Source organism: Nothobranchius furzeri, chromosome 17, assembly GCF_043380555.1.
Source record: "Nothobranchius furzeri strain GRZ-AD chromosome 17, NfurGRZ-RIMD1, whole genome shotgun sequence".
In the NCBI taxonomy this organism is placed as follows: domain Eukaryota; kingdom Metazoa; phylum Chordata; class Actinopteri; order Cyprinodontiformes; family Nothobranchiidae; genus Nothobranchius; species Nothobranchius furzeri.
In genome coordinates, this window is record NC_091757.1 from 46,418,548 (window position 1) to 46,443,422 (window position 24,875).

Consider the following 24,875-nt stretch of genomic DNA (forward strand, 5'->3'; position numbering starts at 1 on the left):
CTCGCCTCAGCCCTCCCGTGTCCCAGCTTGGCCCGGCCCTTCCCCCCTCCGCCCCCCTGTCAGACGGCCTCACTCCCCAGCTGTGACGCTTGCCCTCTGCCTCCCCGGCTCTGTTATTAGCCAGCTGTGAGTCACATTCGGGCATCTGCTGACTACACAATGGGCAGAACCCGGCCCGTCTCGGTTCCTCTCCGCATGTCCCGGGTCTTCATCCTCGCCCCTGCTGCCTCCCAACCCTAGGTCACTTCCTCACTTTCAGACCAGACCTTCACTTCACTCATTCCCTTCCATCACCCAATAACAACCCAAGCCTGACTCCACTAAAAACAAACGTACCAAACTTTTCATTCCATTAAAACCCACACCTGTCACTCTACATTAACAAACGCTGCCTTGGCTAAAAGAGAACAGTTCATTTTATTAGGCTGATGGGAAATTGTTCCCCTGAACAGTTTTTAGCTGTTCGCTGAAGCCTGAATGAAGAATCTTGGGCCAGAATGAGAAGAGGTCCAAGAAGTAACAGGAGCTGGACGAATGACATGCTGCGCTGCATCAGAACGCTGGGGTGGGGGGCACCACTGTAACAAGGATGATGACAGACAAGCCAGACATAGTCCAACAACAGGCGCGTTTTCAGAAAAGCCAAAGCCCCGAGCGTCACACCGAAAACGCATTTCAAACTGACGAAGAATAACAGAGTGAAAGAGAGTAATGGATATTTGGATTTGGTCCCTGTGGGCGACGATTTCAATCAGTGTGTGTGTGTGTGTGTGTGTGTCGCTCACCTGCACATAACCTCGTGTGTGAGCAGAACTCTGCACATTTCAGGATTCTTGTTTTGTCCCTCATACGATATGGGCTGAGGGAAGGAAGCCAGGACCAGTGGGACAGATTCAGTTTCACGTAGAATAAATGAGCTGGTTTTACTGGGACCAACTTTGAATTCCATCTAGGGGGTTTAAGGAAAGTTTACCAACCTGCTTGGTGACGGAGTCGATGAGCCGCGCGTACAGATCTTGCTCGGTACGAACCCCTGAACAAAAAAAAAAACGTCCGATCAGAGACTTTATCAACAGATTTTAATCGCATAATGAAAGCGGATCATTTTGGCCCTGGTGTTTACTTAAAGCTAGAATCATGCAGAAAATAAATCAATAATAAATCAAGAACTATGTCACCCATTATGATTTGGAAATGTTTGATAAAACAACATAATATGTCAGAGGGAGTCGTTTAATTCCCAAATCTGCTTTAAACTCTCTAAGATGTGGATTCTCAAAATAAACTGAGCAGATTTATGATAGAAAACAATTTCCGAATGTTTTGATCTCCATCCAGTGGAATTGGCATGCTCTCTTTTTTCGTATTGGTTTCTAGGGGATTGAGAGTTATTTGATGTTTTACAAACATTACTTGTGTCCTGCTGTAAGGCCATAATTTAATATTTTTCTCACGATTTATCAGGATGTGCTTTTTCTGGTTGTTACTGGATTTGCTCCGGAAAACATATAGAACCAACAGGTAAAACTAGTTTTGTCTTTTAAGATTTTTTGCAAACTTTTAAGTCTCTTAGTGAGACTTTTCCAAAACGCCTAAACCTTTAAATGCTTTATAGACTCCACAGAAGGAAACAACATGTAACAAAACGTTTCTGGAGACAAGAAGAGAGGATGCTGCGTTTAAAATGTGTTCCTCTCATCAAAGTCTCTATCCAGATGCCTTTGAAATGGCTTGGGGTGCTTTTGGAGTGTTTGCATGTACGTGTGTGTGTCTGCGTGTGAATGAGGGGGCTGCTGGAGAGCACGTCTTTTATCTTCCATCCCATGGGTGCCAGCGTGATGGCAGAGCAGGAGCAGCAGTGGCTCATGGGAAACAGAAATTTTCTCTGCATCCCCAGATCTGATGTGGAAGGAACGTAGGCTGGGGGGATGGAGAGTTGGAGAGGAGGACGAGGGGATCTGATATGGCAACATTTTACTCACTTTTCCTGTAAAAAGAGCCTTAAAGTTTGCAGAAATTTAAAAAAAACAACAGAAAATGAGATGCAGGTGAGCTCTGAGGAAGAAAGTTTATTTTTTTCACTAAAACAATCCTTCCACTCAATAAAGTCGAGTTTGTCCGCCACTCACCATTGCTGTAGAGGAGCTGAAGCTTGTAGTGAGTGCCGTTGTTTGTTTTTTCTCCCGTCTGTTCCTTGGAAGAAGATGGGACACACACAAAGAGAAGCAGGGAGCACGCAGGTGAGTACACTGGGGCGTGTAAAAGCACAGCTGGGCATCAGCACACCGGGTTAAGCACATTTAGTCGGTTATAATCCTGGAGCTCGTCTTTTTCCACGGAGCTGCTCAGAGATCAGAGTTCACGTGGGACTCGTTTGAATGAAGCTGAGCCCTTGACCTGGATTTCTGACACAAACCTCCTAAAACACTGAAATGTAATGTAACGGTCATTTCTGCAGCGTGTGTGTGTGTGTGTGTGTGTGTGTGTGTGTGTGTGTGTGTGTGTGTGTGTGTGTGTGTGTGTGTGTGTGTGTGTGTGTGTGTGTGTGTGTGTGTGTGTGTGTGTGTGTGTGTGTGTGTGTGTGTGTGTGTGTGTGTGTGTGTGTGTGTGTGTGAGCACCATTCGACCTTGACATAAAAACTTCTTTTCCACCATCCCTCCTTCGCCCATGGCTCTCCCCACTACCGGCTCTCCTCTTTGGCTCTTGTTTCGCCTCTTCCCTTCTCTTCCTCTACCTCTCTTGGTCTTTCTAAGTGGTCTCAAAGGAATGCTCTCTGGTCCAATAACCCAGGAGGCTGGCATCGCACAGATGAGCTCAAGAAAAGAGCATGGAGGTTGTGTGGGGGAGAAGAGAAACCAGGGAGACGAGATGGGAAGGGAAGGAGAAGAATAGAAATTAAGATGCAGGATGATGAAGTGAGCTCAAAACTTAATATGAGGAGGGCGACTGAGGCCCAACAGGTGATAGATGGCTGCCTGGCTTCATAGGGTTTGCAAATGCACTCGGAGGAGCGTTTATTTTGCCATGCCATCGGTTTACTGCCGCATAATTATGAGGCAAAAACAGATGCCAGGGTAACCATGCAGAAAATGAACTTCTCCACTGTCATGATGTGAGTGTGAGCTGGCCTGTGTGGCACAACGAGCAGCGTGGTGACAGCTTTCCGCCCTGGCATTAGCACCGCCGCTCAAATCAATTATAGCCCAGGAAGCTGGGCTTGAACTTCACTTGACAGGATGGTGTCCCCCTTTTTGGAACCTCACCTCAGGAGATTCTCACCCCCTTCTACCTCCCTCCTCCTCTCACACACAAGGCAGAATTCATCCATCAACACTAAACATCAGGTTCGCTCCGGCCTCTTCCCTCAGCGTCTAAAACTGTCTCCACGTCCAACCCGTTCTTATTTTTGGTCATCTTGAGGAATTTGTCTCCCTCCTGCAAAAGGATTTGGAGTATTGGAGTGGGCATGAAGGGAAAGACACTTTGATGATTGGTTCAGTGTGTATCTTAGCAGGAGCAAGCATCATTTGCATTTTAAAAAAGTTGTGATGTCCCCCTAATGAGGCAAGCTGCTAATTAGTCATTAGATATTCTTTTTCAATCCCACATCACCAGCTCATGAGGGTAAAGCTTGTGTAAACGTGTAGCCGTCAGCTGTTCGATACGCTTGGCTTTACTGGGGAAGATCAAGTGTAGCACCTGGTTAAAGCTAAAAACACTTTCTACTAGTATTTGTGCTTTCTTCTTTATCAGATGGGTGAGGTCCTATAAAGCAGAAAGTCTCACACACCTTTTCGTGCTCCACAAAGTCCACAAAGGCCGTCCTCTCCACCTCCACAGGTTGGCCGTGTCTGTCATAGAGTGCCAGGACAAAGTGGAAGAAGTTGGACTTGCGGAGATTTGAGGGCGGCTGCTTCTCAAAATGAGCTCTTGACAGAGCGACTCCACTGAGGACACAACAGGAGAAGATCAGTCCTCTGAAACCTCTGACTTCTGCTTAGCAAACTGCTCTTTTGTTCAGCTGGATTTGTTTGATTTTACTGTGACAAATTTCAGAAACAGTTTGAGTGTGAAAATATGTTTTAATGAGTTTAGTACAAATCAAAGTTATACATGCTTTTTTAAAGTTAAGTAAATAATAAAAACTTATTTGCAGAAATACATGTAAGATCATTATGACTCACTATAATAAAAATTAACCCTTAATGAAACAAAGTACTTGAATTTGTCACAAAACTTATTATTTTTGCTAATATTTATTAAATAATATTTTAATAGTCTATAAATTAAAATGACTATTTTTCAAGTACAAAAAACAATTCTGGAAAAAGCTTAAAAGGGGAAAATGGTTGAAATTTTGCTGAACATTACAATTTAAAAAATTGATTAAGGAGCATTTTAATAAAAATGACAATACAGGTTAATAGTTGTTAGTTCTCATCCTCACCTTGATTTGGTAAAGAAAGGGTTAAAGGTCTGATGTAACCTTGTTTAAAAAGAACTTCTGCTGAGAAATTACCCATTTAATGTCCTCCCGGATAATCCAGACTTCATTATTTCATAAATGTTGTTTCTTCTGATGAAGCTTTAAATCCCAAAATAAAATAATCAGATTGTATTCATTTTTTAATTCACTTTTCTTTATTTTTCAGAATTTTCTGAAGTAACATTTGAATTGAATCCAATGCAAATAAATGCTAAAACACGTGCTGAAATTTCCACGATGTAATTAATAGATTATGACGCAATTCCATCCACATGGTTCCGTTTGAGTTTCGGCTTTTAAATCCGTCATCTTCGCTTGGTTCCGTTTGCAGATTTAACAGCTTTAAAGCGCGAGTTGGTCATAAAAATGAAAACTTTTCAAGAGATAAAACGGAAACACTTCAGAAAGTCAGATGACATCATTGTGCGAATAATTTACAACGAAAATACAGTTTTCAAACAAATCAGAAACAGACTTTTATCAAATGTGGACTTTTTTTCCAGAAAAAATGAAAAGGTAAGCCAAGTGAAAGAAACCCAAAAAATAAACATATTTTGTGCATTTTCAAAAATTGTCGCATTTTATTAGTTTTTGTGATCAGGCAAAACATCAACGTGACAATCATTTAACGGCTGCACCTCCTGATTGTATTAATGTAAAACATTGTGTGATAAACCAGTAAAAACGCTTCAAGGTGAGCTGCTAGATTTTTATTTTGCAACAAGTCGGTTTCCGTTATTTTATTTATGGAAAAACCTGCCGTCCGACTCTGAGACGTTAAAATGTGTTTACTTCAAATTCTAACAATCGTGAGAAAAGTTGTGTAACATCATAACTTGAGTTTTCCTTTTACCTTTGCGCTGCAACGTTCGCATCCACAACCCCAACATTACGCACCCAGGACCGGACTGGATCCATCTCCTCCCCAAGATTCCTCTCTTTTATTCCGCTCACTTCTCGGATCAGTTGCTCCTGGATCCCGAACATTTAAAGTCCTGTCCTGGTGCTTCTGCGCCTCTGATGTTTGTTTGTTTTTACTTCGAGAGAGAAAAAAAGCTGGACAGCAAAAGCACTTCAGTAAACAACAGAAGGTCTACTTCAGGGCGCTGCGCTCCACTGGAAATCAGCTTCAGTGGAGTTTAAAAAATAAATCACTGCTGCTGTGTGAGGACTTAATATTGGGCTCAGCAGGAATCCACTCAGACTTTCGAGGTTTAGACGATGATTGCAGATATATTTCTCCAGAGATTAAGAGCATTGTCCGAGCGCACATGCGTCCAGCGTCAGTTCCAGCGCAGCTGATCCAGCCGCTCCATCTGCTCCAGAACGCAACTTAGACCTGGAATATTCTTCAAAAGTTCCTCGTCTTCCTTTGTCGTGAGGCCTGATCGGATCAAAACAGTTGATCCTGGGGCCAGCAGACTTGTAGTGAACCGCTGTCTAAAAGCATGAATGAGACCCAGTCGGGATGGAGCGTGGAGGAGGGGCTAAGTGCCATATGGGGGACCGATTGTGGAGATGGATGCTCTCATTGGTGTAAAGTGCATCCGTTATTTGCCCGATTCAGAATCTGCAGTGAAACTCGCAGCAAACTTTTTGTAAATTTAGGAAACGTTTCTTTAAAAATCACAAAAATTTGATTGAGCAGAAATCAAATTTGACAAAAAATATATGCTTTTTATTTGTGCGTAAAAAGAGATTATCTCAACAGAGCTCCTAAAATAATGTTTGTTTTTATTTATTTGTGATTATTTGAGTTTATATTCCGCTCTGCCTGCTCCTGCTTTATCCTGCGCTCAGCTGAAGAAAATCCAGTTAGCTCCATTCATTCAAGTCAGCGTTTAACACAAGTGCGCTCTCGACAAGGGGCGCGCATTTAGCGTCAGCGTCTGCGTCTCAGCGCGCACTGATTCCGCTGAGGAGGCATCGCATCAGTGTCAGTGGAAACAATGACCGTCTGGTTGGTCCATCAATCTCCAACAGCAGCCGACGGGGCTGCGCTCTGATTGGCGTCTTGGTCTCCTGCCTGGCGGAGCCCGAAATGAGTTCTTAATCAGTACAAGAGACCATCTTCTCAGTTTCTGAGTCATGAAATGAGACACGGGGCATGCAGCCTTATACCTCTTCAGTTACTTTAGGATGGTTTATGCAGATCAAACAAAATGATGCGATGTTTAAAAGGTGTTTGTGTTAAATGATTTAATCGTCGTTAAAATGTTCTGAACTTTTATAGTTTGAACTTGTTTATTTTAATTATTTTAACTCCCGTCATGTTTTGGGAACATTTGCCGTGAAATCAATTTCCCTTATTCGTCTGCTTCTGAAAAGGAAAGTTTTTTTCTCCATCCTGCCCCTCACCGGGACCATTGTCTCTGTGCGCCCGGACAATGAATGTAAATCTCTCCCCCCTTTGGATCCCGCCTCAACCCACCATCTGCCAACGCGGGATAAAGTCAGATGTTCCCCCAATTATGAGCGCAGTCCTGGGGAATCCTGAGACCGAGTCTCCGCCCTGTCGCCTCACACCTCCACCGATGACCGACAGCTGTACTTAACCCCCAAAACCACGTCAACCTGCGCAAGATGACGCGTTGTTTTCGTTACATTCCTTTACTCCATCAAATAAATTAAAGGTTCTCTTTGGTTTTAGAGGTTTTGAGCTTGCAGATTAAGAGGAAAAACGCACAAACACACAAAACAACCAGAAAATTAAATGCGTAAAGAAACAATAAAGTTTAAAATTCTGATGTATTTCAAAGAGGAGTCATGTAAAAGTTTTAATCGGGCGTGACTGTGGCACAGGAGCTATTTGCAGCCTGAAGCTGTCCCCAATTGCGTCTCCCAGCAGTTTGTTTGTGTAGATTGATACGTTAGCAATCTTTTACCAATATGCATTTGGAACTATTTTGAGGAGTAAACGTTTACAAAAAATTATATTTTGTATGTAACGAAAATCACATTTTGTGGTCTACAAATTTGGCAAACATCTCGAAAAATGTATACCCTGAAATACCGAAATCCTGAAATGATCTGCTGTCAAAGCTTTGATCAAACTTTTAAACAGTGTTCAACCTAGGCGTCTCCGGCTTGTTTTATAACTTTCCACAGTTTGTTAAAGATCAAAATTTTCTTTCCTTCAACCTGTGTGATGCTTCATCATCACAACCTGCAGGACTTTCTCTTTAAGTGTGCGCGTGCGTGCGTGCGTTTTCTGATTTACTGAAGCGCAGAGACGGAGCGAAAATGGAGGATTAGTCAAACCACAAAGTCTTTCTAATCAATTTAACCCGCTGAGACGGTCAGCCCGTGTTTTTTTTTTTTTTTTTTTTGGAGGGAGTGGGGTGTGTGTGGGGGGGGGGGGGGATCAGTGACTACTAAACTAAACAATGGGGTATCGTGTGCCGCTCGTCCTCTCCAGCATTCTCCTGCTCCCATGGGACACGCAGAGCCACTTTGTGTGGATGGCACTGTGTCCACGGAGGTCAGGATGGGCGTGGCGTGTGTGCGTGTGCGTGTGCGTGTGTGTGTGTGTGTGTGTGTGTGTGTGTGTGTGTGTGTGTGTGTGTGTGTGTGTGTGTGGACGCAGCAGCTGGTTGCCGTCTCTCTCCTCCTCTCTGCAGAAAACAAGAGGACTAATGCGACCCACCACGTCACCTATCGATCTCCATATATTGCGCTGATTTGTTGTTTACCTTTTTGGGGAAGGATGCAGATCCCTGCGGGATTGTCGATATGCGCAATTAAAACGGGACCGCCTTCAGCCTCATTTCTCAATATAGCTAAACCATCGGTTATCTGGCGTCTTTCTTCCTCCAATTTAAATAAAAATATTGTAGGTAAAAAAAAGCTTTGATGCAAAAGTTGGTCACAAAGATTAAACAGTCTAACTCTAAGAGGACCAACTGATGGACAAGATCAGTTTGATCTGAGCTGCGCATTGCTTCCTTGGAATGAGTCATTTGCGTTTTTGTGGTAATGGGAGCATAATTTGGATGCAGTTTAACATCTGCTCATTCACAACTTTCTCTCTTCACTGCAGCTGGTTTGACTAAGTCTGCAAACCCACCGGCCATGCATTATTAATGTCTTCGAAGCTCCAGTGCTCTGCATGACTTTCTGTATTAACTTCAGATTAACTTCAGATATTCCCTGAAATGTCCCATGCATTTTGACAATCCTGCGTGTTTTGTACGTTCTTGCTGTGTTTGTCTTCAAATTGCATTTTTGGTTCTTTTTTTAAACATAGATAAGGCTTTTCTTTACCTTTTGCAGCCGCAAACGAAACGTCAGCAAGGTAAAGAAAAACCTAATCTGTGTTTAAAAAAAGAACCAAAAATAGAATCCTGCATGTTGTTTTGTTCTTCTGTAAACTTTTTCAGTGAGACTTTAGTCTTTTTCATCTAAAATCATTTAGGTTTTTTAATGTTCTTCACTTCCATTTTTTTCATGACGCAGGTTTAAAAAACACTGAAAAGCAAACAAAATGTCCTCATCTTTATCTATGCTTCATGTACTTAAAGGTATTATGTAATGTCCTTACAGACCAACATGGCTATAATCCACAAACCTTTGTTAAAGAAATCTGTCATTTTTTGCATGTTTATTTATGTTTCACTGTTTCTTGTTAGAAAGTATACATTTTTATGATAATTGTTCAGTATTTCTCTCATGTAGCCTATTTTATTTCAATTATTGTCATGTGGCTTGCCCATGTATGTCTGATCTCTGAATTGTGTGTACTGAAACTCTAATTTCCCTCTGGGGTTAATAAAGTATCTTTGATTGATTTGATTGATTGATTGATTGATTCAACTTATCACATTTGTAAATAATTTAGCCATTAGACCACAAAAAAACCTGATTTCTGAAACCTAAATGACAATTCTGCTTCCTGTTTGGTTTTAACAAAACTATAGCAGAATCCAATTAAAACAAGTGTGTTCTAGGCCTACTTGTAGTGGATTGCAATTAATTATTCGTTCTCTAGTTTTGTATTTAGGATTTTATATTTGTATGTATTTATTTATGATGTATTTTTCAATTAAGCTCTTTACTTTATTTAAAGTAATAATTAATGTTTAAATGCAGAAAAGCGGAGTATGATTTCTTACATTTAATTTTCTCTGCTGCCATCTAGTGGTGACTGCAGGGACAAACATGCACTGAGGTTTGAGAGGGTTAAATGATAATAATCCTTTTTTTTCTACAAATATTTTGTTTGACACCAGAGTGTAAATTGTTTGTTAGTATCTGGTAACTTTTCCTCCACAGATAAACAAAAGCGCATGTTTCATTCTATTCAGATGATGCAATGATTAGACAGAGAATATATGAACCTCCTGTTTGTTTGTTTAATGCCACTAAAACATAATACGTGCTTACATTTGAACTAGAATATGGACCGATTTTCTACAAATATATTTTATAAAGATTTTGAGGGTTTTGTCTTGCGCATGCGCATTTCTCAGTTCCGGTAGCGCTCCAACAGCAACGCAGATGTTGGTTTTGACAGAAGAAGAAAACATCTGATCCCGTCTCCGTCCGTCCTGCTGTCCTCCGGTCATGTCTGCAACGTCGGGGTTAGTGTTGGTGGTCCTGACAGCCTCTCTACTGTCCGGTAAGAGGAACGAATGATTATGTCCTCCTCGCCCTGACAACTGAGCAGGCGCCATTATTTACCCTTCTCTGATCAGTGCCTTTGAAACGCATCTGTCAGTAATCAGTTATAATAATAATACATATATAAACATATTTATGCTCAGAGGAATTTAATGTTGGTCCTTGCCCTTTTTCCTTGTGGGTGTTTTCACTGAAGGACACTCCAGATTTGTTGCTGATCCTTTGTCTTCCGTCAGACAGGAGCCTCTGGTTAGCCTTCCATGTTCATTTGAAAACATCTGACTCAATTTTCATACCATTGTAAAGAAAATTACATATTAGCAGTCTCATTGTGGCTTCTCCTCATCAGATTCTGGATGTTTGTCCAGAATGCAGCCAGATCATCCAGCTGTCAGCCAACATGATCTCCAGCAGTGACACAAAGGTTTGTTATTTTCACTTCTCAAAATTCTTTCAAACTACATTTGAGGTTTGTTTTTGTTTCGATCTACCATGTTGAATGAGCATGTCAAATCAAACTAAATATCACTTTCATGCAAAATAAGTTGTTTTTTAATTGATTTTTCATTTTCTATCAAAGTAAAAATAGACATGATTGCATCCCCATCATTCAAAAAGGCGACTAACTACTTCGCATTCACAGGTGACTGTTTTTAAAAGCTTATACGCTTTGTGCCAACACCTTCCCAGAGATCAGGTGTCAGGGTGTGAGTTACAGGTTAAAGCCTACCTACCAAAAATCCTGCGGCAGTCGCCCGTCCAACAGGTATGAAGGATATTATCATTTTTACTTGTACAATTAAGAAAAATGTCTTGCTGAGCTGACGCGTGTATTTTTGTAGAAACCAGAAGAGACCTGTGAGGTGTTCGGACTTTGCATTCCCAACAAGGAGAAGGAACTTCTGAAACTTTCCCATCAGCTCTCAAACACTGAAAAATCCACTTCTGAACTTAGCACTGCTTCAAAAGCTCAAGTAAGTCTGAGAAGGCAGCAGTGGAACCACTCATGAACCACCTGTGACACGTCTTCTTCTTTCTAGGGGGTTTTGAACCCAGTCTGCCCCTTGTGTTTGCTCGTCATCAAGAAACTTGAGGAACTGTTGCCTAAAAACATGACTGAGGTGACTTTCTCCAGATAGTTTTACACCGACATCAAACACAGCTGTCCACTTCCTGTGAAAGTCTCCGTCTTCTTCTCGTCCTGCAGGAGACTTTAATGAAGCTGATGGGAGAAGTCTGTGATCTGATACCTAAAAGTTACAAGGACCAATGTGATGATTTTGTCAACAAATACGGCGCAGAGATCGTAGAGTTCCTTCTGTCTTCTGCTGCTCCCCACACCATCTGTACTCTTTTACACTTGTGTTTGTTTGAGATGCAGTCTGTTCCTGGTTAGTTAATTTTAGACTTTTCGTTTCCATCACAGCCAATTGTCATGCATCCTTGTTGCCGTGTTAATAACCAGCTGCTTTCCCAGATGTGCGCCCATCCTCCGACTGTGACTCATGTCAAACTCTGGCCGTACTGAGCCGCCTTTACCTCGGGCTCAACGCCACCAAACCTCAGACGTCAGCTTTCCTTCAGTCTGTGTGCATCCAGCACCCGAACGCCATCCCCAAGGTTGGACACCCAGCTCCTAACACTGATTTCCAAAACGTTTTTATACTTTAAGCAACTCAAGATATATATATGTTATATCAGTTTTAAAGCTTGTTTTTACTTATAAAAACTTTTCAGTGCGAGGATTTCACCAGAATCTATGGGCTACAGCTGCAGAGGGTTTTGGGAAACCAAATGGATGTTCCACACGTTTGTGAGGTAAGAAGAAATTAAAGATCACTCATTAATTATGCCTCTTCTTCTTTTTTATTATTAAAAAATATGAAGACATCTATTCTGTGCAATCAGGAACGCTTTGAACTTTATAGTCAGTTATGTTCTCAGATCTTTTGTGTCTCCTGTCCCACAGAGAGCTAATCTGTGCTCATCATCAAAGAAACCAGAGCCTCTGGGGAAGAACCCCTGCACATGGGGACCAAGCTACTGGTGCAAAAATCTTGAAACAGCTCAGAAGTGTGGTGTAAGTAGGATTTCTAGTGAATGTAGAAGAACTGGGCATCTTTATTTCTAATTTCACTTTTTTTTTTATAGAATCAGGTCTTCTGTAAGAAATACGTGTGGAAGAAATAGAACCAACCGTACCAGGCTCGCCGCAGCTTTGCGTGACAACACAATGATCTGATTTCTGCAAGTGTAATGCACTGATCACCTTTTGTCTTTTAAATGTAATGCACTGATCACCTTTTTATGTTGAGTGGGGAAATCCCCCATCTCTCATACTAATCCAGTGAATCAAGTATCCTAAATATCCATTTGCATGAGATTCAGTCTGAAACCGCTCCTGTACGGTAATTCTTGAGCAGTGTTAAGCCGGGCGTACACGGTGCGACTTTTTCACTCGTAGCACTCAGCTTCAGCTAAAACTGTACGACTTCCTCGCAGGGCAGATCTCACGAGTCATGTGCTCACACTGTACGACCCAGTTCTCGGATGCGGTCTGACTGCTGCTCACACTGTTCGTCTGGTAGCAACACGTCGGACCTAAAAATATGTTAAAAATAGCAGTTTTTACTCAACACGTCAGACTTTTTTGACTTGTTTTGCCTGTTGTCCTTCAGGAGTGTTGCAGGAGGGATTTGTGGGGGTTGGATGAGGAAAACGAAATAAAGAAAGTAAATCTGTGTTTTGTGATCAGTTTAATTTGACATGAACACGACAAACATGCTTTCTTGACAATATTTGTGAGTAAAAAAAACGTGTAGAAACAAAAACGTACGTGTGTTATTAGGGAAATAGCGGGCGAGCGGCATTGATGCAGGATTGCACATGCGCCGTGAGCGGTTCTGATCCATTTTGTGTCGCAGCTGCTCGCAGCGCCGCTTCAACAGTGCGATACCCTCACGAGGGACGAGCAAAATATTAAACACGCCAGAAGTCCGTGCGAGCTCACGATTGCTGATCGGTAGCTGGTCACATGGTGTTAATCGCCTCTCGTAACCCCCCGTACACTACACGATGCTCGGCGCAAAACTCGCCCCGATCTTGTGGATTCTCACACGAGTGGAAAATTGGCTCAAAAAAGTGAAAAAGTCGCACAGTGTATGCCCGGCTTTAGTGATGCTTCCTCTCTGATTGTGCTGCTGCTCTTCCGGCAGCTGGTGAAGAAGATCAAATACAAATAAAACCTAATTTAAAGGTTGTGTTGTTAAGCTTTCATTTACAAAGACTTTTGTCCTCAAGGTGGTTTATTTAGAAAACTCCACAAGGTGAAAAGATAAAACCACAAAAAAAGAACTTCTGCATTTCAAGGCTTTGTGTCGCTTTAAACAAAGTTCTGTTGCACTTCAGATCATTTAAAGATTTGAGTTGATTTCCAGAGTTGTGATGAAACGAAACGCCACCCAGGATGGGAAATACATTGCAGCACTTACTCCGCCGTGTGGCTGTTTGTGTCACTGCTCTCCTGTCTCTTCCAAATCTGGCAAGAAAAGGGCAACAATTAAAAAAAACACTAAGAAAATCCTTTTTAAATTATAATACCAAATAACAGCTTTTTAGGAAGTACGTACACACTAGAAGCAACTGAGTAGATGGTTTTAATCAATAACTAGATTATTTTTCCTCAGTAACAGGTTGGATAGTCAGTTATGTGGTTTGAAGCTTTATTTTATTTTAATTATATTCTGTGTAAAGTTTGTGATGATTGCACTCAGTCTACAATGTCATTGTCAATTATTTCCATTATGCTCTTTTCTCAGAATTTGACAAAACCTTTAAGCAAAGCTGAGAAAGAGAAGATTTGTGTTGTTTTCCTTTGTAAAAAACAAAACTATAGTTAGTTAAAACAACTGTCTGATGCCATACATTTAGAATTTAGAGCCAACAATGAGGCTTTTGTTTTGAAAATCCCAATACTTTGTTAAGCCTTTAACTAATTAAATTCAGGAAGTAAACAAACAGCAGATTCTTCAGATTGTAGTCAAATGTTTTCATTAAAGGAAAAAAGTAAATTCTTCGAACTCGCAGGTAAATACTAAGACTTATAGGGTAGACTTACTTGGATGTAAGCCTCTGACAGCGTGATCATCTGGGGAAGAATGTCGATGACCTGCAGGTCCTGCATCTCGTACCACTTCCCTGTCCCCTGGTCAAACAAAGCATTCAGTTATTCTGCCGTAGATCACTAAAACACAACTGAAAGCTTTTGTTACAGACAGAAAACTCATCAGAAACTCAGGCCACATTCTTTCATTACTTTGTGGCCCTGTGGCAGCCTCGCCTCGGTCAGTGCGCCCCAGGGCAGCTGTGGCTAAATCGTAGCTCATCACCATCAGTGTGTGAATGTGTGTGTGAATGGATGAATGATACACTGTAAAGAGCTTTGGAGTCCTTAATCTGAGAGGCGCTATACAAGTGCGGGTCATTTATCATTCTGAAATCTACTGTGACTCAGAGAACAGGACACAGATGCTACGTTGATCCCAGTGCACATGAAAAACTGGTCAGCTGTAGCTTACATGATGCAGGACATGTATCCTGTATGATCCCTCTGTGGGTTTCCCATCATGCACCACATTTGCAACAAGGTCATAAGTCGTATTCTTCTCTGTAGCTTGAGCTTCTTCTGTCAGATACTCAGAAAGGTCCACGTTCCTGTTGAAGCAAACAGCAAAGTTCAAAATACATTTAAACGTGTAGTTTAGCCTAAAATAATAAACAGCAGATGTAAGCTGAACTTTATAAATGTGTTTAAGCAAAAGTCTGAGTTAGGGATGGGCGATGTGGCCTAAAATCCATATCACGGCACATTGAGAAGTTAGCCTTGATAACTATAAATGGACCATAACTACATGTATGCACAAAACCAGAAGTTGTCCACTAGATGGGGCTGTTACGTGTATTACTTTGAGTCATGTTGTCATGTGATTCAAGGTGGTTCAGCTTCTTAAAAGGACTTGATTGTCTCCAACCTACACACATCTTTCCATCTTTATTACCAAATTTACTGACATGGAAACAATGATATCGGTTAGAGTTAGAAATTTCGATAACGATAAGTGTTCGATTTACTGCCCTAGTCTGAGTAAACAAAAACAACTTACGTGATCGGGAAATTGACAATTGTTGGATTTTTTTCCACAAAGAAATTGTTCTTGGTGAATCTTTTGATGCAAAAGATGAGGTACGGTGGCAGTTTGGTCAACTGGAATCTTTTGAGGAAATTCTCTTTGTAGGTTTTGTATTCCTGCAAACAGCATCACATGCACATGTGCATTAGTTCCATTTTATTTCCTGTTGAATAACATTAATGCACTTCAATACTTGAGTTGAAGAATTTACAGGCTGGTCTTCCTTTATGTTATTAATTCAGCATCAGTCAGTAAAGGGGTTAGTACCTTTTCTGTGGTGCCACTGAACTTGCCCAGGATGTTAAATAGAGGGACCTGTGGGATGATAAGTTGTTCCTTCTCATCCTTGTACAGAGGAGCTGTTGGGAGGTCAAGGGTCAGAAACAGGAAGGTGGACTCAGACATCTGCTCCTGGTACTCCTCCGTAAGGAGTAATGCCTCTTTTTCTTCTGGTAGCTGTATAGTTTTAAAAAGAGAACAGCTCAATTTTACTGTAAATCAGTAAATCTATTTTGTTTTGTTATTACAAGATCAGGATTTTGTCTTTTTCAAATATTATAAATTTGTTTTAAACTGACCTAACCTCTGCAGCCAAAAGACTCATGAACCTGGACTAAAATTAATGGGGGTTTTTTCTTCAAATTTTAAATGAAAGGGCAGCAGTAGCTCAACAGGTTGAGCAGGTTGTCCAGTAATTGGAGGGTTGCAGGTTCGATCCCGGCTCCGGACAGAGAACTCTGCTGTTGTGTCCTTGGGCAAGACACTTAACCCACCTTGCCTGCTGGTGGTGGTCGGAGGGACCGGTGGCGCCTGTACTCAGCTGCCTCGCCTCTGTCACTGCGTCCCAGGGCAGCTGTGGCTACATCGTAGCTCATCACCATCAGTGTGTGTGAATGTGTGTGTGAATGGATGAATGATACACTGTAGTGTGAAGCGCTTTGGAGTCCTTACTCTGAGAGGCGCTATACAAGTGCGAGTCATTTAAATGTAGTAAAGAAAAATAAGGAAATGACTACATTTGCATCATTTCATAGCTAATTATTTACTGTGTTTTGTAGAAAAAAAGACGTTGTATCAATTGTATCATTTAAAGTGAAATAAAAGAAGGAAGGTAAATAGGAAAGGAATGTTTATGATTTGCTTAAATTCACATTAAGTAAGCATGGCAGAACTGTGTATGGCGGTATTTCAATCAGGACTATAAAAAGGGATGCGCTGTAAAGACTCATCCTTCCCTTTCAAGTGGGGATTCTACACAAATTAAGGCAAAACTTGACACCCTGAGATTACACAGAAAAGATGCGACTTTATATGGTGACATTTTTTTGAGTTAACACCAAACAAGAGTTTATGAATACGAATTTAATTTTTAGATTAACATAATATGAAACCAAAATAAAACATTAAGTTGTATCTGTGTCTTGCAGTATATTTGAACACAAACATGTTATATAAATCTAAAGGAGTGCAGCAAAGATTTACATCAAAATCTAAAAATTAAGGAAAACATTTTTTTTTATTTATTTAAAAAGGCAAAAAAATGTTTTGGGCTTAGCATTTATTCATAAAATGTGTCAATTGTTGATTTCACATCAAGAGCAAAACGGAAAAAAACTCACCAAATCTGGGTGAGGAAGTTTCTTGGAGAAAATCCTCATGGATCCTTGAAATGCTTTTGTGATTATAGCTATAAGGTGAACGTTTAAAAAAAATAACATTTGTATTATAATTAAGTAAAAACTTAACTGAAACATTCATTTTATTCTAAGGAAAACAAATTTAATCTGAGACACTTTTATAATATAGTTTTAATGCATCAGGAGGTGACAAGTGCAATAACTCTTGACTTTTCTTCAACTTACATGGTTTCTTCTTTGTTCCCCCAAGAGCACCATGCAGAGCGTTCAAGAACCATGTCATGAAGTCCACAGCATCACCTACAGTAAACAAAATGATATATCACATTAAAGCATCAGTGGATGTTAAACTGTTTTTGTCTGGCACTGGCCAATGGGAAAACTACCTTGTTTGGTAATTTGAAAGGTCTTCTTGCTGCACAGGACCACAGCCTGCAGCATCTCATGAGGAGACACATGGGCCTTAAAGTTTCTCGGGTTCCAAAGTTTGCGCATCAGCTCACCAAACCTCTGGACCAGAAGAAACATGATGTCTCCCGGTGGTCTGCGGATTTCTCTGTAGTTCTCCTCCTCCAGGAAGTAGTTTCGCAAAGGAGGCACATTGGAAAAAGCCTAGAAATATGAAGTAAATATGAAAAAAAAATGTCATGGCTTATACCAAAGTCACAAATATCTCTTTACAGGAAAACATTTATACCTGTAACACCACATTGGCATAATCATTGGCTTTGATGTTGTTTAGTCCCACAATGCCCGGCAGGTAAGTTGTACCATCGTAGGCTCTGTACAGTTTGCCCTGCTTGTCCAGTCCAGCAATGTGCTGCTTGGTGAAAGTTGGCTTCAGCACATACTGGAGAGGAATCAGATTAAAAAGTGATGAAAACAGAGTTCTGGTGAAAAAGGCCCGACAGCGTCTCTACTACCTCAGACGCTTGAGAGACTTCCGACTGCCCCCCAGGGTGCTCAGGAACTTTTACTCGAGCACCATAGAGAGCATCCTGACGGGGAACATCATAACCTGGTTCGGGAACAGCACGATCAGCTGAGCGCACCATGCTCCGAGCTCCCTGACCTGCACTCAATCTACAGCAGGCGGTGCTGGACCAAGGCCAGGAAGATCGTGAAGGACCTCAGCCATCCCAACAACAGACTGTTCTCTCTGTTGAGGTCAGGGAAGCGATTCCGCTCCCTGAAGACCAACACAGTGAGGCTGAAGAGGAGTTTCTTCCCGCAGGCGATACGGTCTTTAAATCACACCACCACATAGTAAGTGCCCACACAAATGGTTCTCACACACACTGGACAGTCTGGACTTTGCTTAAGCATAGTTGCACTGCAAAAGTCACTACGGTGTGGTTTGCACAACTCTGGACATTATATATATTATTTTCATTTCCATTTAATACTTGCTCAGCTACTGTTATTGTATAGATATTTTTATTTCTTCATACATTCTTATACATTTACATACTGTGTATTTTGTTGTACAGTAACTTTATTCTCAACTTCAACTTATATATATTTTATCTTATTCTTTCCCAGCTAAATGTACCTTTTATTCTAATTTGTATTGTATTGTGTATTTTGTTGTAAAGCTATTCTATTATTCAACTTTAATTCAGATATATTTTACCTTACTCTTTCCCAGTTAAATTTACCCTTCATTCTAATCCGTGGTGTACAGTTATTTTATTTTCAACTCTTAGGTCACGAGCAGTTGTGTAAGGCATTTCACAGCATTTCGTACTGTGTATGAATTTATGTGACAAATAAAATTTGAATTTGATTTGAGTTAAAAGGTTAGTCTCCAACTGAATTTTGAGCACATTAGTTAAAATGATCTCCAACACTCATCTGAGTCAGATGAAAATTTGAAACATCTTCAGACATCTCCAGGTAGTTACTTTCCATTAGAATCTTATAGGGGGGGTGCAATTAATCGATGTGGCGATGCATCTAACAGCTAAACATGTTGTTTCGACATCGATTAATGAACGTCAATGCTTAAAAAAACATAACATCAAAGTTTTATTGCAACGCCGGTACTAAAAAAAAATAAAAACACGTAACCGGAGCCTTAACGCACGCGCCGCCCGGACTGTTTAGTGAGTGGCACTACCTCTTTGACCTCTTTCTCCATCCTGGAGACTGTCTCCAAACTACCGAAGAGCTCAGAGAAGGCGAGGAGCATTACAAAAGCAATAGCTACTTTTATCGCGACGGATCTACGCCCATATTCAGTAGTAAACAACAGGGGGTTTCAGTTAGTGGTGCGCACCATGGAGCCGCGCTAGAAACTTCCTCACCGAAAACACTTCGCAGAAAAGGAAGTCCCCCACCTCTACGAGGAAACCAAAGCTGGAGTCCATGAAGAAGGCAACCGGGATAGCGCTCACATGCGATGCATGGACATCGGTTGCCACCAAATCCTTCGTTACTGTAACGGCGCATTTTGTTCTCGCGCCGGACAAGAACGGGTGGAAGTTGGTGAGCCACGTTCTTCAAACTCGAGAGATGAGTGAGGGTCAAAGTAGCACAATGTTGACATTTACCCATCTCACACAACTGGAGGATGTAGGGGACAAGAAGGAGGGGAGGGAGTATGGGAAGACAGCTAAGATTAAGATGAGTATGAGTGTCACTCTGCTCTATTTTGTTGTGTTCGCCTCACAGTACTGAAGCTCCAAGCTGAATACAGGTTCAGTTGAATTATGCACTTTTGTTCAGAAAAAATGCAACATATTACCTTCAAATATAGCAGGTTTTTTTCTGTTACCTATATTCCAGACTGAATAAGCTGAATTATTTTATTTTGAGGAATGCACTTTTGATCTGTATGGCAGCTTTTTTTGTAATGTTATCATATGCCAGACTCATTAAGTTTCCATTAAATAAATTCAGTGGAAGTAAAAATCTTGTTTACTTGAATTAATTACCTCATTAAATCCAGGGCTTGCCTGTTTTCAGTGTTTCCCAACAATGGAGGAGACACTAGTGTAAGTAAAGCTTTCCCTGACCAAAGTTAAGTTTGTCAAAGTGCAAATATTTACACGTCATACAGTCATAAAATAAGAATTTGTCTTTGAAAAATAGTTAAATGTTAAAAAAATGTATTTACTTACAGAGAGCAGTTGTAGAGGAACTGAATTAATTGATAGGTTATTTATTTACAAATGTAGATAAAATAGAAGACAATCTTGTATGAAAAAACATTAAAAATGTCAATAATCGAAGAATCGTGGCTCCAGTAATCGAATCGAACCAAAAATCATTATAATCGAAGAATCGAAGCATCGAAGCTCCAATAATCGAAATTGAATCGAATCGTGAAGTACCCTTTTTGGAACATCCCAAGAGTCTTAGCACTGAAATGTCCTGGATGACTGAGAATCTACATCTACATGCTTAAAACTTTTAAAACTTTTCTCCAGTTTGCAGTCTCTGTTAAACAGGAAATGTTTAGGCTTTGTAACCATAGACACTTGTGGCATAATAAGATCAACAAAACAATACTATGACTCACCGTGATGTCTTCTAATGACGAGTCAATGATCTCATAGTTATCTGGCAGACAGTAAAACTTGAGTGTGTGCAGGTTGAGGAACACATGATGGCTAAACTGGACACTGTGAGTGTATGCATGAGACTTCTGACCTCTGCCTGCAAGAAAAAAACAACACCAGTGTGTCAAAGTACTAGCCTAGTGAACTAGACCAAATTCTTGCTTTGCAAAGTTTTATTTAGTGTGGCTTGCCAGGCTATCAAAGTGCACGAGCATGTTTAATCATGTAGGATTGAAGGTTGGATAGCTTTACCTACCTTGAAAATATTTCCCACAGATGAGGCAAGCATAAACATTAATGTGGGAGAGCGAGATGGAGCAGAGCTTTTCAAAATCAAAATCAAGCACACTCCTGGGAAATTAGCATAGACAGGTTAATGGTTGTCAAATGTGCTAATTAGCAAGCAATGCTAATATCAGTTGCTGATATGTTTCTCTTTCTTGCCTGTTTATGGTGTCAAGGTAAGGGCAGTGGCGACTTCTTCTGTCTTCTACTGCATGTCCTCGGCCCCTTTTGATTACAACTGCAAAAATATGATAATTGTAACTAACAAGACAAACTAAAATGCTACATAACAATGTACAAGCTAATAGGCTAAACATGCTAACACGATAGCTGTGCTGTTACAGAATGTTTTTTAATTAAGCAAAGTGTTATTCTATGCATTAGTTACTGAGGATGTCTAATGACCATTCAGGAAGTGACTGTACAAAGTTGTGCATAAAATCAAATTCTTTTAGTTAGCTTCTTAGCATCCGGCTAACGTTACACTGACGTTAGAGATAAACATACTTACCTCCGTCTTCGTTATCATCGTCGTCCAGCTCAATTTCCCTCTCTCGTTTTAGGGAAATCATATCTGTTATCCTGCGAGCCTGGTATCAAAACAACATAGGAATAAACTAACTTATTTAGAAGATTTTTTAGATGAATGGTGACTGACCACGTCGAAACTCGCGGTGGTTGTACGCTGAACAAAAAAAACAAAACCTATTCCGGTGTTAAGAAAAATATTCTACCAGAAATTTAACTTTGTTTTTTTTTAGCGCAGGAAACTGTTAATTTACAACATGTGTTTGTTTTATTTGTACACAAATACTTGAATTGTTATTGTACTTTTTAATTTAAGATGTTAAATGTGATCGTTCCTGCAGCGTTAACTCCGGAAGTGATTTATTGGACAACTATTTACAGCTAGCTAGGTGCTATTTAGCTTTTGTCTGAGGTCTGATTAGGACCTCTTATAATGATTTAACCAATTGGTAATTTATTGCTTTACAACCATTTAATGACATGGATATTTTAAGAGATGATGGAGGGCATGAGCTAAAATACAAACCAGGTGGGCGTTTGGATATGAGCCATGGCTTCTTGCACCATATCCGCAGGAACCAGATTGCTAGGTAGGTAATTTCCTCAATTTCTCTCTGTTAATGCTAGTTGAAAATGAGACACTAGGTTAATATCAGCCTAAAACCTCAAAGGCGATATTCTTTTAATCAAACGTTACGTTGATTTGGGGATGCTGAAAAGGTCGTAGCTGATGACATAAACGCGTTTAGCCGCTAAAAACAATTTATAAGTTTGCAGGCCTAGCCAAATTATTGCAGGTTTTAGCAGAATATGCATGAAACTTATTGTTTTAAATAACTATTTACTTTGTTTTGAATTGCAAAATACATACAGCATTACACTTTTAAGTTTATGATCAAATGACTGGAAGTATGGAAACAACTAAACCTAAAGTCGTGTAACTGAAATTTGTATGATCAAACTGTCACTTGTCTTTTTTCAGAGATGATTATGACAAGGAAGTGAAGCAAGCCAAAAAGCTAAAGAAGCAAAGACACACTGCAACCCCAAAAAGACCTCGTCGACCTGACATCCAAGTCTACAATCCTCGACAAAGACGTAAGATTTGTGTAATTCTCCCCAGGATCATTCTGTTGAACTATGTTTTCAAATGCTGATCCCTAATATCCACCGCCCCAAGTGTTTTCCAATGCTTCACACTTCAAGATGCCTGATGTAAATGGGTACCGAGCTCTAGCTGAGTTTGATCAACTGATGGGATCAGGGATCAGATCACAAGAACCAAGACTGGGAATTCCTGCCCCGAAGGCATGATAGTGCATGTATGTTCTTTTCCAGGTGGATCTGAGCCAGGTACCGGTGCTGATGCTGAAGAAGGAAATGAAACTGGGTCAAGCTCAGAGACTGAAACCCTTGGGACTGAACTCTTCTGGCTTGACTATCAGGAGGATTCTGGCACTGTTACATCCTTTCTTGTGCACAAGGTCAGAGCACATTAATTTATATGGATGTTAAGCCTTTTTAATTCTTTGTTTTGGTTTGAATGACCCCTGTTCTTTTCTTCTGAAGGAGGATAAACCTGAGAAGGTGGTAGAGCGCGTCGCAGAGAAGAACACCCTGGATGCAGCCATGAGGGCAGCTCTAGTGATTCGGATTAAAAAGGAAATTGAAAAAAGACGAGACAACCAGTGACAAATGTTCTCCGTTAAAACAATTTGAGGACAAGTGAGAGAAGATCAATGTCAGCTCCTTTTAAAGCGTCAGCACTTTGTGTGTTGTTGGTCCTTGATGAGAACTTTGCATGTATGCACAGTGACTGGTGGCAGAAATGACCTACAAGCCATATTTCATGTTTGAGGGAAACAAAATGGCATTTATTGTTCTGTCAGGTTTACATTTACCCTTTCAATCTTGGATTGTCAAATTCTAGTTTACAATACCAGAAAGACATTTCACGCAGGTTTACAGAACATTATAAGTTAAATCATTGTTTCTAGAAGTTAAATTCAGAAGGAGTTCTTTGTCATCGAGCTCTGAATGTTTTCTTTATTTACAGCGATCTAGTTTATGTGGAAAGTGTTATCATTTTTGATAGTTTTGTCAGTGAAGTGTCAAGTCTCTCAGCAATGTCCTGTTTATTAAATAAGATAGTTTTCTAAGTAGGTGTTTAGTTATCTGTGTTTTGTAGTTTTGTATTTATTTATTTTGAGTTGTTAAAAGAACATTATTTTTGATACTGTAATGGATTTGAGAACAAGGTTTTACATATAAAAAAAGTCATTCTTTTTGTTGTCCAGTTCTGTTTAGATCAAGCATCTGCAACTTTTACAATCCAAAGAGCCATTTTTCTCCTTCAGTCCAAAACACTTGTTCAGAGCCACAACTGTTACAGGACATTTAGAAAATCTTTTGAGAAATGCCTACGGGCGAGGATTAGAGCCAATGGGAAAAAAGTTGGGTTTTCTCAGAATTCTTAAAATAACAAGAATACTAAGAAAAATGTCAGAACATTGAGATCCTTTTGTAATTACCATTTTTACTTTTTTTTTTAAAAAAACTTTTTCCTGTTGGGTTTTTGATTTAAAAGAAAAACAAAACTTGCAAAAAGAGAATGATTATGTTTTTAATGAGATATTAATATTTATGGAAAACCATCTTTAAAAAATGACAGGTACCTTATCATTCTGTTGCTGAAATTCAGTCCAAATCAGAAAAGCTTAAACCTGCTTTATTATTTCTTTACATTTTAATATAATTTTTAGCCAAAGTTTTTTTAGAGCCGTTGTGAACAACTCGCAGCGTCAGAGCTGCAGGCAAACGTCCTCTGGTCTAATTGTTACTTCTGGACTTTAAAACCAGACAGAAATGTTTGTTCTCACCTTCTCAGCAGGTGGCAGTATCTGGTAAACTTTCCAGTTAACTTTTTTTTTTTTCTTTTGACGTTCCTGGACATTTTTTCTCATATCTCTAGTTTTCTCACTGTGGTTGCAGTTAGCATGCATTTCCTATGTTATAAATAATGTTTTAAACAATCCAAAGTTTTCGTTTAGATGTAAAATTTCATTTGAAAAAAGATGAATATAACACATTTTCTCACTTGACACCACGTCTCCATCTCTACTCATTTCTCCTTCCTCCTGTTAGAAGTGAACAAAAGTTTGTTAAACTATCTGTAAAAGGGAGAGAAGGTATTATTGTGTTCCACTTGAGATAAGATAAGTTATTGTGACACAAGACAGGATGGCATTTGGTGAGCAGGTCAAATTCAGAGAATTTAAACAAAAGATACTATAGAAAATCAAAAATGTAATTTTGGTGAGAAAATGTTGTTCGTGCCATATTCAGTACTTTTGTGTGATTTTAATAAAATTTTTATGTTGTGCTTATGTTACCAATGAGGAGTGTTTTATTAATTTTCTCGTTTTCTGACAAAGAACAAACTGAACAAGCACAAACGGGTTTGGTATGTTGTGTGTAAAAGTTGCCTAAGGTCAAATTTCCCGGATTCGTGAAGCACTTTGACTCTTCGAAGGCATCTCTTGTTAAAACGAATTGTTCTCATTGTTG

General features: G+C 40.1%; 4 protein-coding genes across 7 annotated transcripts in view; 2 read left to right on the plus strand and 2 right to left on the minus strand.

The window, feature by feature from the left end:
- The window catches only part of ebf2 (EBF transcription factor 2), a 35,281-nt gene extending 29,619 nt beyond the window's left edge, over positions 1–5,662 (minus strand). For 2 of the 4 annotated variants that reach the window (XM_015973054.3, XM_015973052.3), the window contains exons 1-5: positions 5,341–5,662; positions 3,792–3,948; positions 2,130–2,187; positions 978–1,033; positions 786–859 (exon numbers count right to left, since the gene is read on the minus strand). In XM_015973054.3, coding sequence (XP_015828540.1) covers positions 786–859; positions 978–1,033; positions 2,130–2,187; positions 3,792–3,948; positions 5,341–5,474 — 479 coding nt within the window. In that variant the 5' untranslated portion in view covers positions 5,475–5,662. Of the gene's footprint in view, positions 1–785; positions 860–977; positions 1,034–2,129; positions 2,194–3,791; positions 3,949–5,340 lie in introns of all 4 variants that reach the window. The other 2 variants (XM_015973053.3, XM_015973051.3) reach the window with 1 other exon arrangement.
- A 4,266-nt stretch (positions 5,663–9,928) lies between these two features.
- On the plus strand, positions 9,929–12,849 carry sftpbb (surfactant protein Bb). The gene is made up of 11 exons (XM_015973071.3): positions 9,929–10,104; positions 10,303–10,355; positions 10,456–10,530; positions 10,750–10,872; positions 10,949–11,080; positions 11,147–11,227; positions 11,314–11,497; positions 11,584–11,726; positions 11,844–11,924; positions 12,076–12,186; positions 12,258–12,849. Exons 1-11 carry the CDS (start codon positions 10,050–10,052, stop codon positions 12,294–12,296), a joined length of 1,077 nt encoding a protein of 358 aa, XP_015828557.3. The 5' UTR covers positions 9,929–10,049; the 3' UTR covers positions 12,297–12,849.
- A 544-nt stretch (positions 12,850–13,393) lies between these two features.
- usp39 (ubiquitin specific peptidase 39) lies at positions 13,394–21,481 on the minus strand. The gene is made up of 13 exons (XM_015973059.3): positions 21,292–21,481; positions 20,940–21,018; positions 20,752–20,846; positions 20,456–20,592; positions 17,630–17,782; positions 17,319–17,544; positions 17,158–17,232; positions 16,915–16,982; positions 15,563–15,751; positions 15,269–15,411; positions 14,684–14,819; positions 14,224–14,310; positions 13,394–13,644 (listed from the first exon to the last, which is right to left on the minus strand). The coding sequence occupies exons 1-13, from the start codon at positions 21,350–21,352 to the stop codon at positions 13,594–13,596; spliced, it is 1,500 nt and encodes a 499-aa protein (XP_015828545.1). The 5' UTR covers positions 21,353–21,481; the 3' UTR covers positions 13,394–13,593.
- Positions 21,482–21,656: 175 nt separating this feature from the next.
- Positions 21,657–23,595, plus strand: c17h2orf68 (chromosome 17 C2orf68 homolog). Its single transcript, XM_015973091.3, has 4 exons — positions 21,657–21,898; positions 22,291–22,406; positions 22,647–22,792; positions 22,878–23,595. The coding sequence occupies exons 1-4, from the start codon at positions 21,789–21,791 to the stop codon at positions 22,998–23,000; spliced, it is 495 nt and encodes a 164-aa protein (XP_015828577.1). The 5' UTR covers positions 21,657–21,788; the 3' UTR covers positions 23,001–23,595.
- Positions 23,596–24,875: the final 1,280 nt, after the last annotated feature.

Bases quoted from the DNA above. Each gene is read 5' to 3' on its own strand.
- usp39 (XM_015973059.3), bottom strand. From the start codon at position 21,352: ATGATTTCCCTAAAACGAGAGAGGGAAATTGAGCTGGACGACGATGAT. The intron at 20,593-20,751 runs GTAGGTAAAGCT...TTTTTCTTGCAG, and splicing joins CTGTGGGAAATATTTTCAAG to GCAGAGGTCAGAAGTCTCAT. The intron at 14,820-15,268 runs GTAAGTTGTTTT...TTGCTTCAACAG, and splicing joins ATTGTCAATTTCCCGATCAC to GAACGTGGACCTTTCTGAGT.
- c17h2orf68 (XM_015973091.3), top strand. From the start codon at position 21,789: ATGGATATTTTAAGAGATGATGGAGGGCATGAGCTAAAATACAAACCA. The intron at 21,899-22,290 runs GTAGGTAATTTC...GTCTTTTTTCAG, and splicing joins CGCAGGAACCAGATTGCTAG to AGATGATTATGACAAGGAAG. The intron at 22,407-22,646 runs GTAAGATTTGTG...GTTCTTTTCCAG, and splicing joins CTACAATCCTCGACAAAGAC to GTGGATCTGAGCCAGGTACC.
- sftpbb (XM_015973071.3), top strand. From the start codon at position 10,050: ATGTCTGCAACGTCGGGGTTAGTGTTGGTGGTCCTGACAGCCTCTCTA. The intron at 10,105-10,302 runs GTAAGAGGAACG...TTTTCACTGAAG, and splicing joins GACAGCCTCTCTACTGTCCG to GACACTCCAGATTTGTTGCT. The intron at 10,531-10,749 runs GTTTGTTATTTT...TCGCATTCACAG, and splicing joins TCTCCAGCAGTGACACAAAG to GTGACTGTTTTTAAAAGCTT.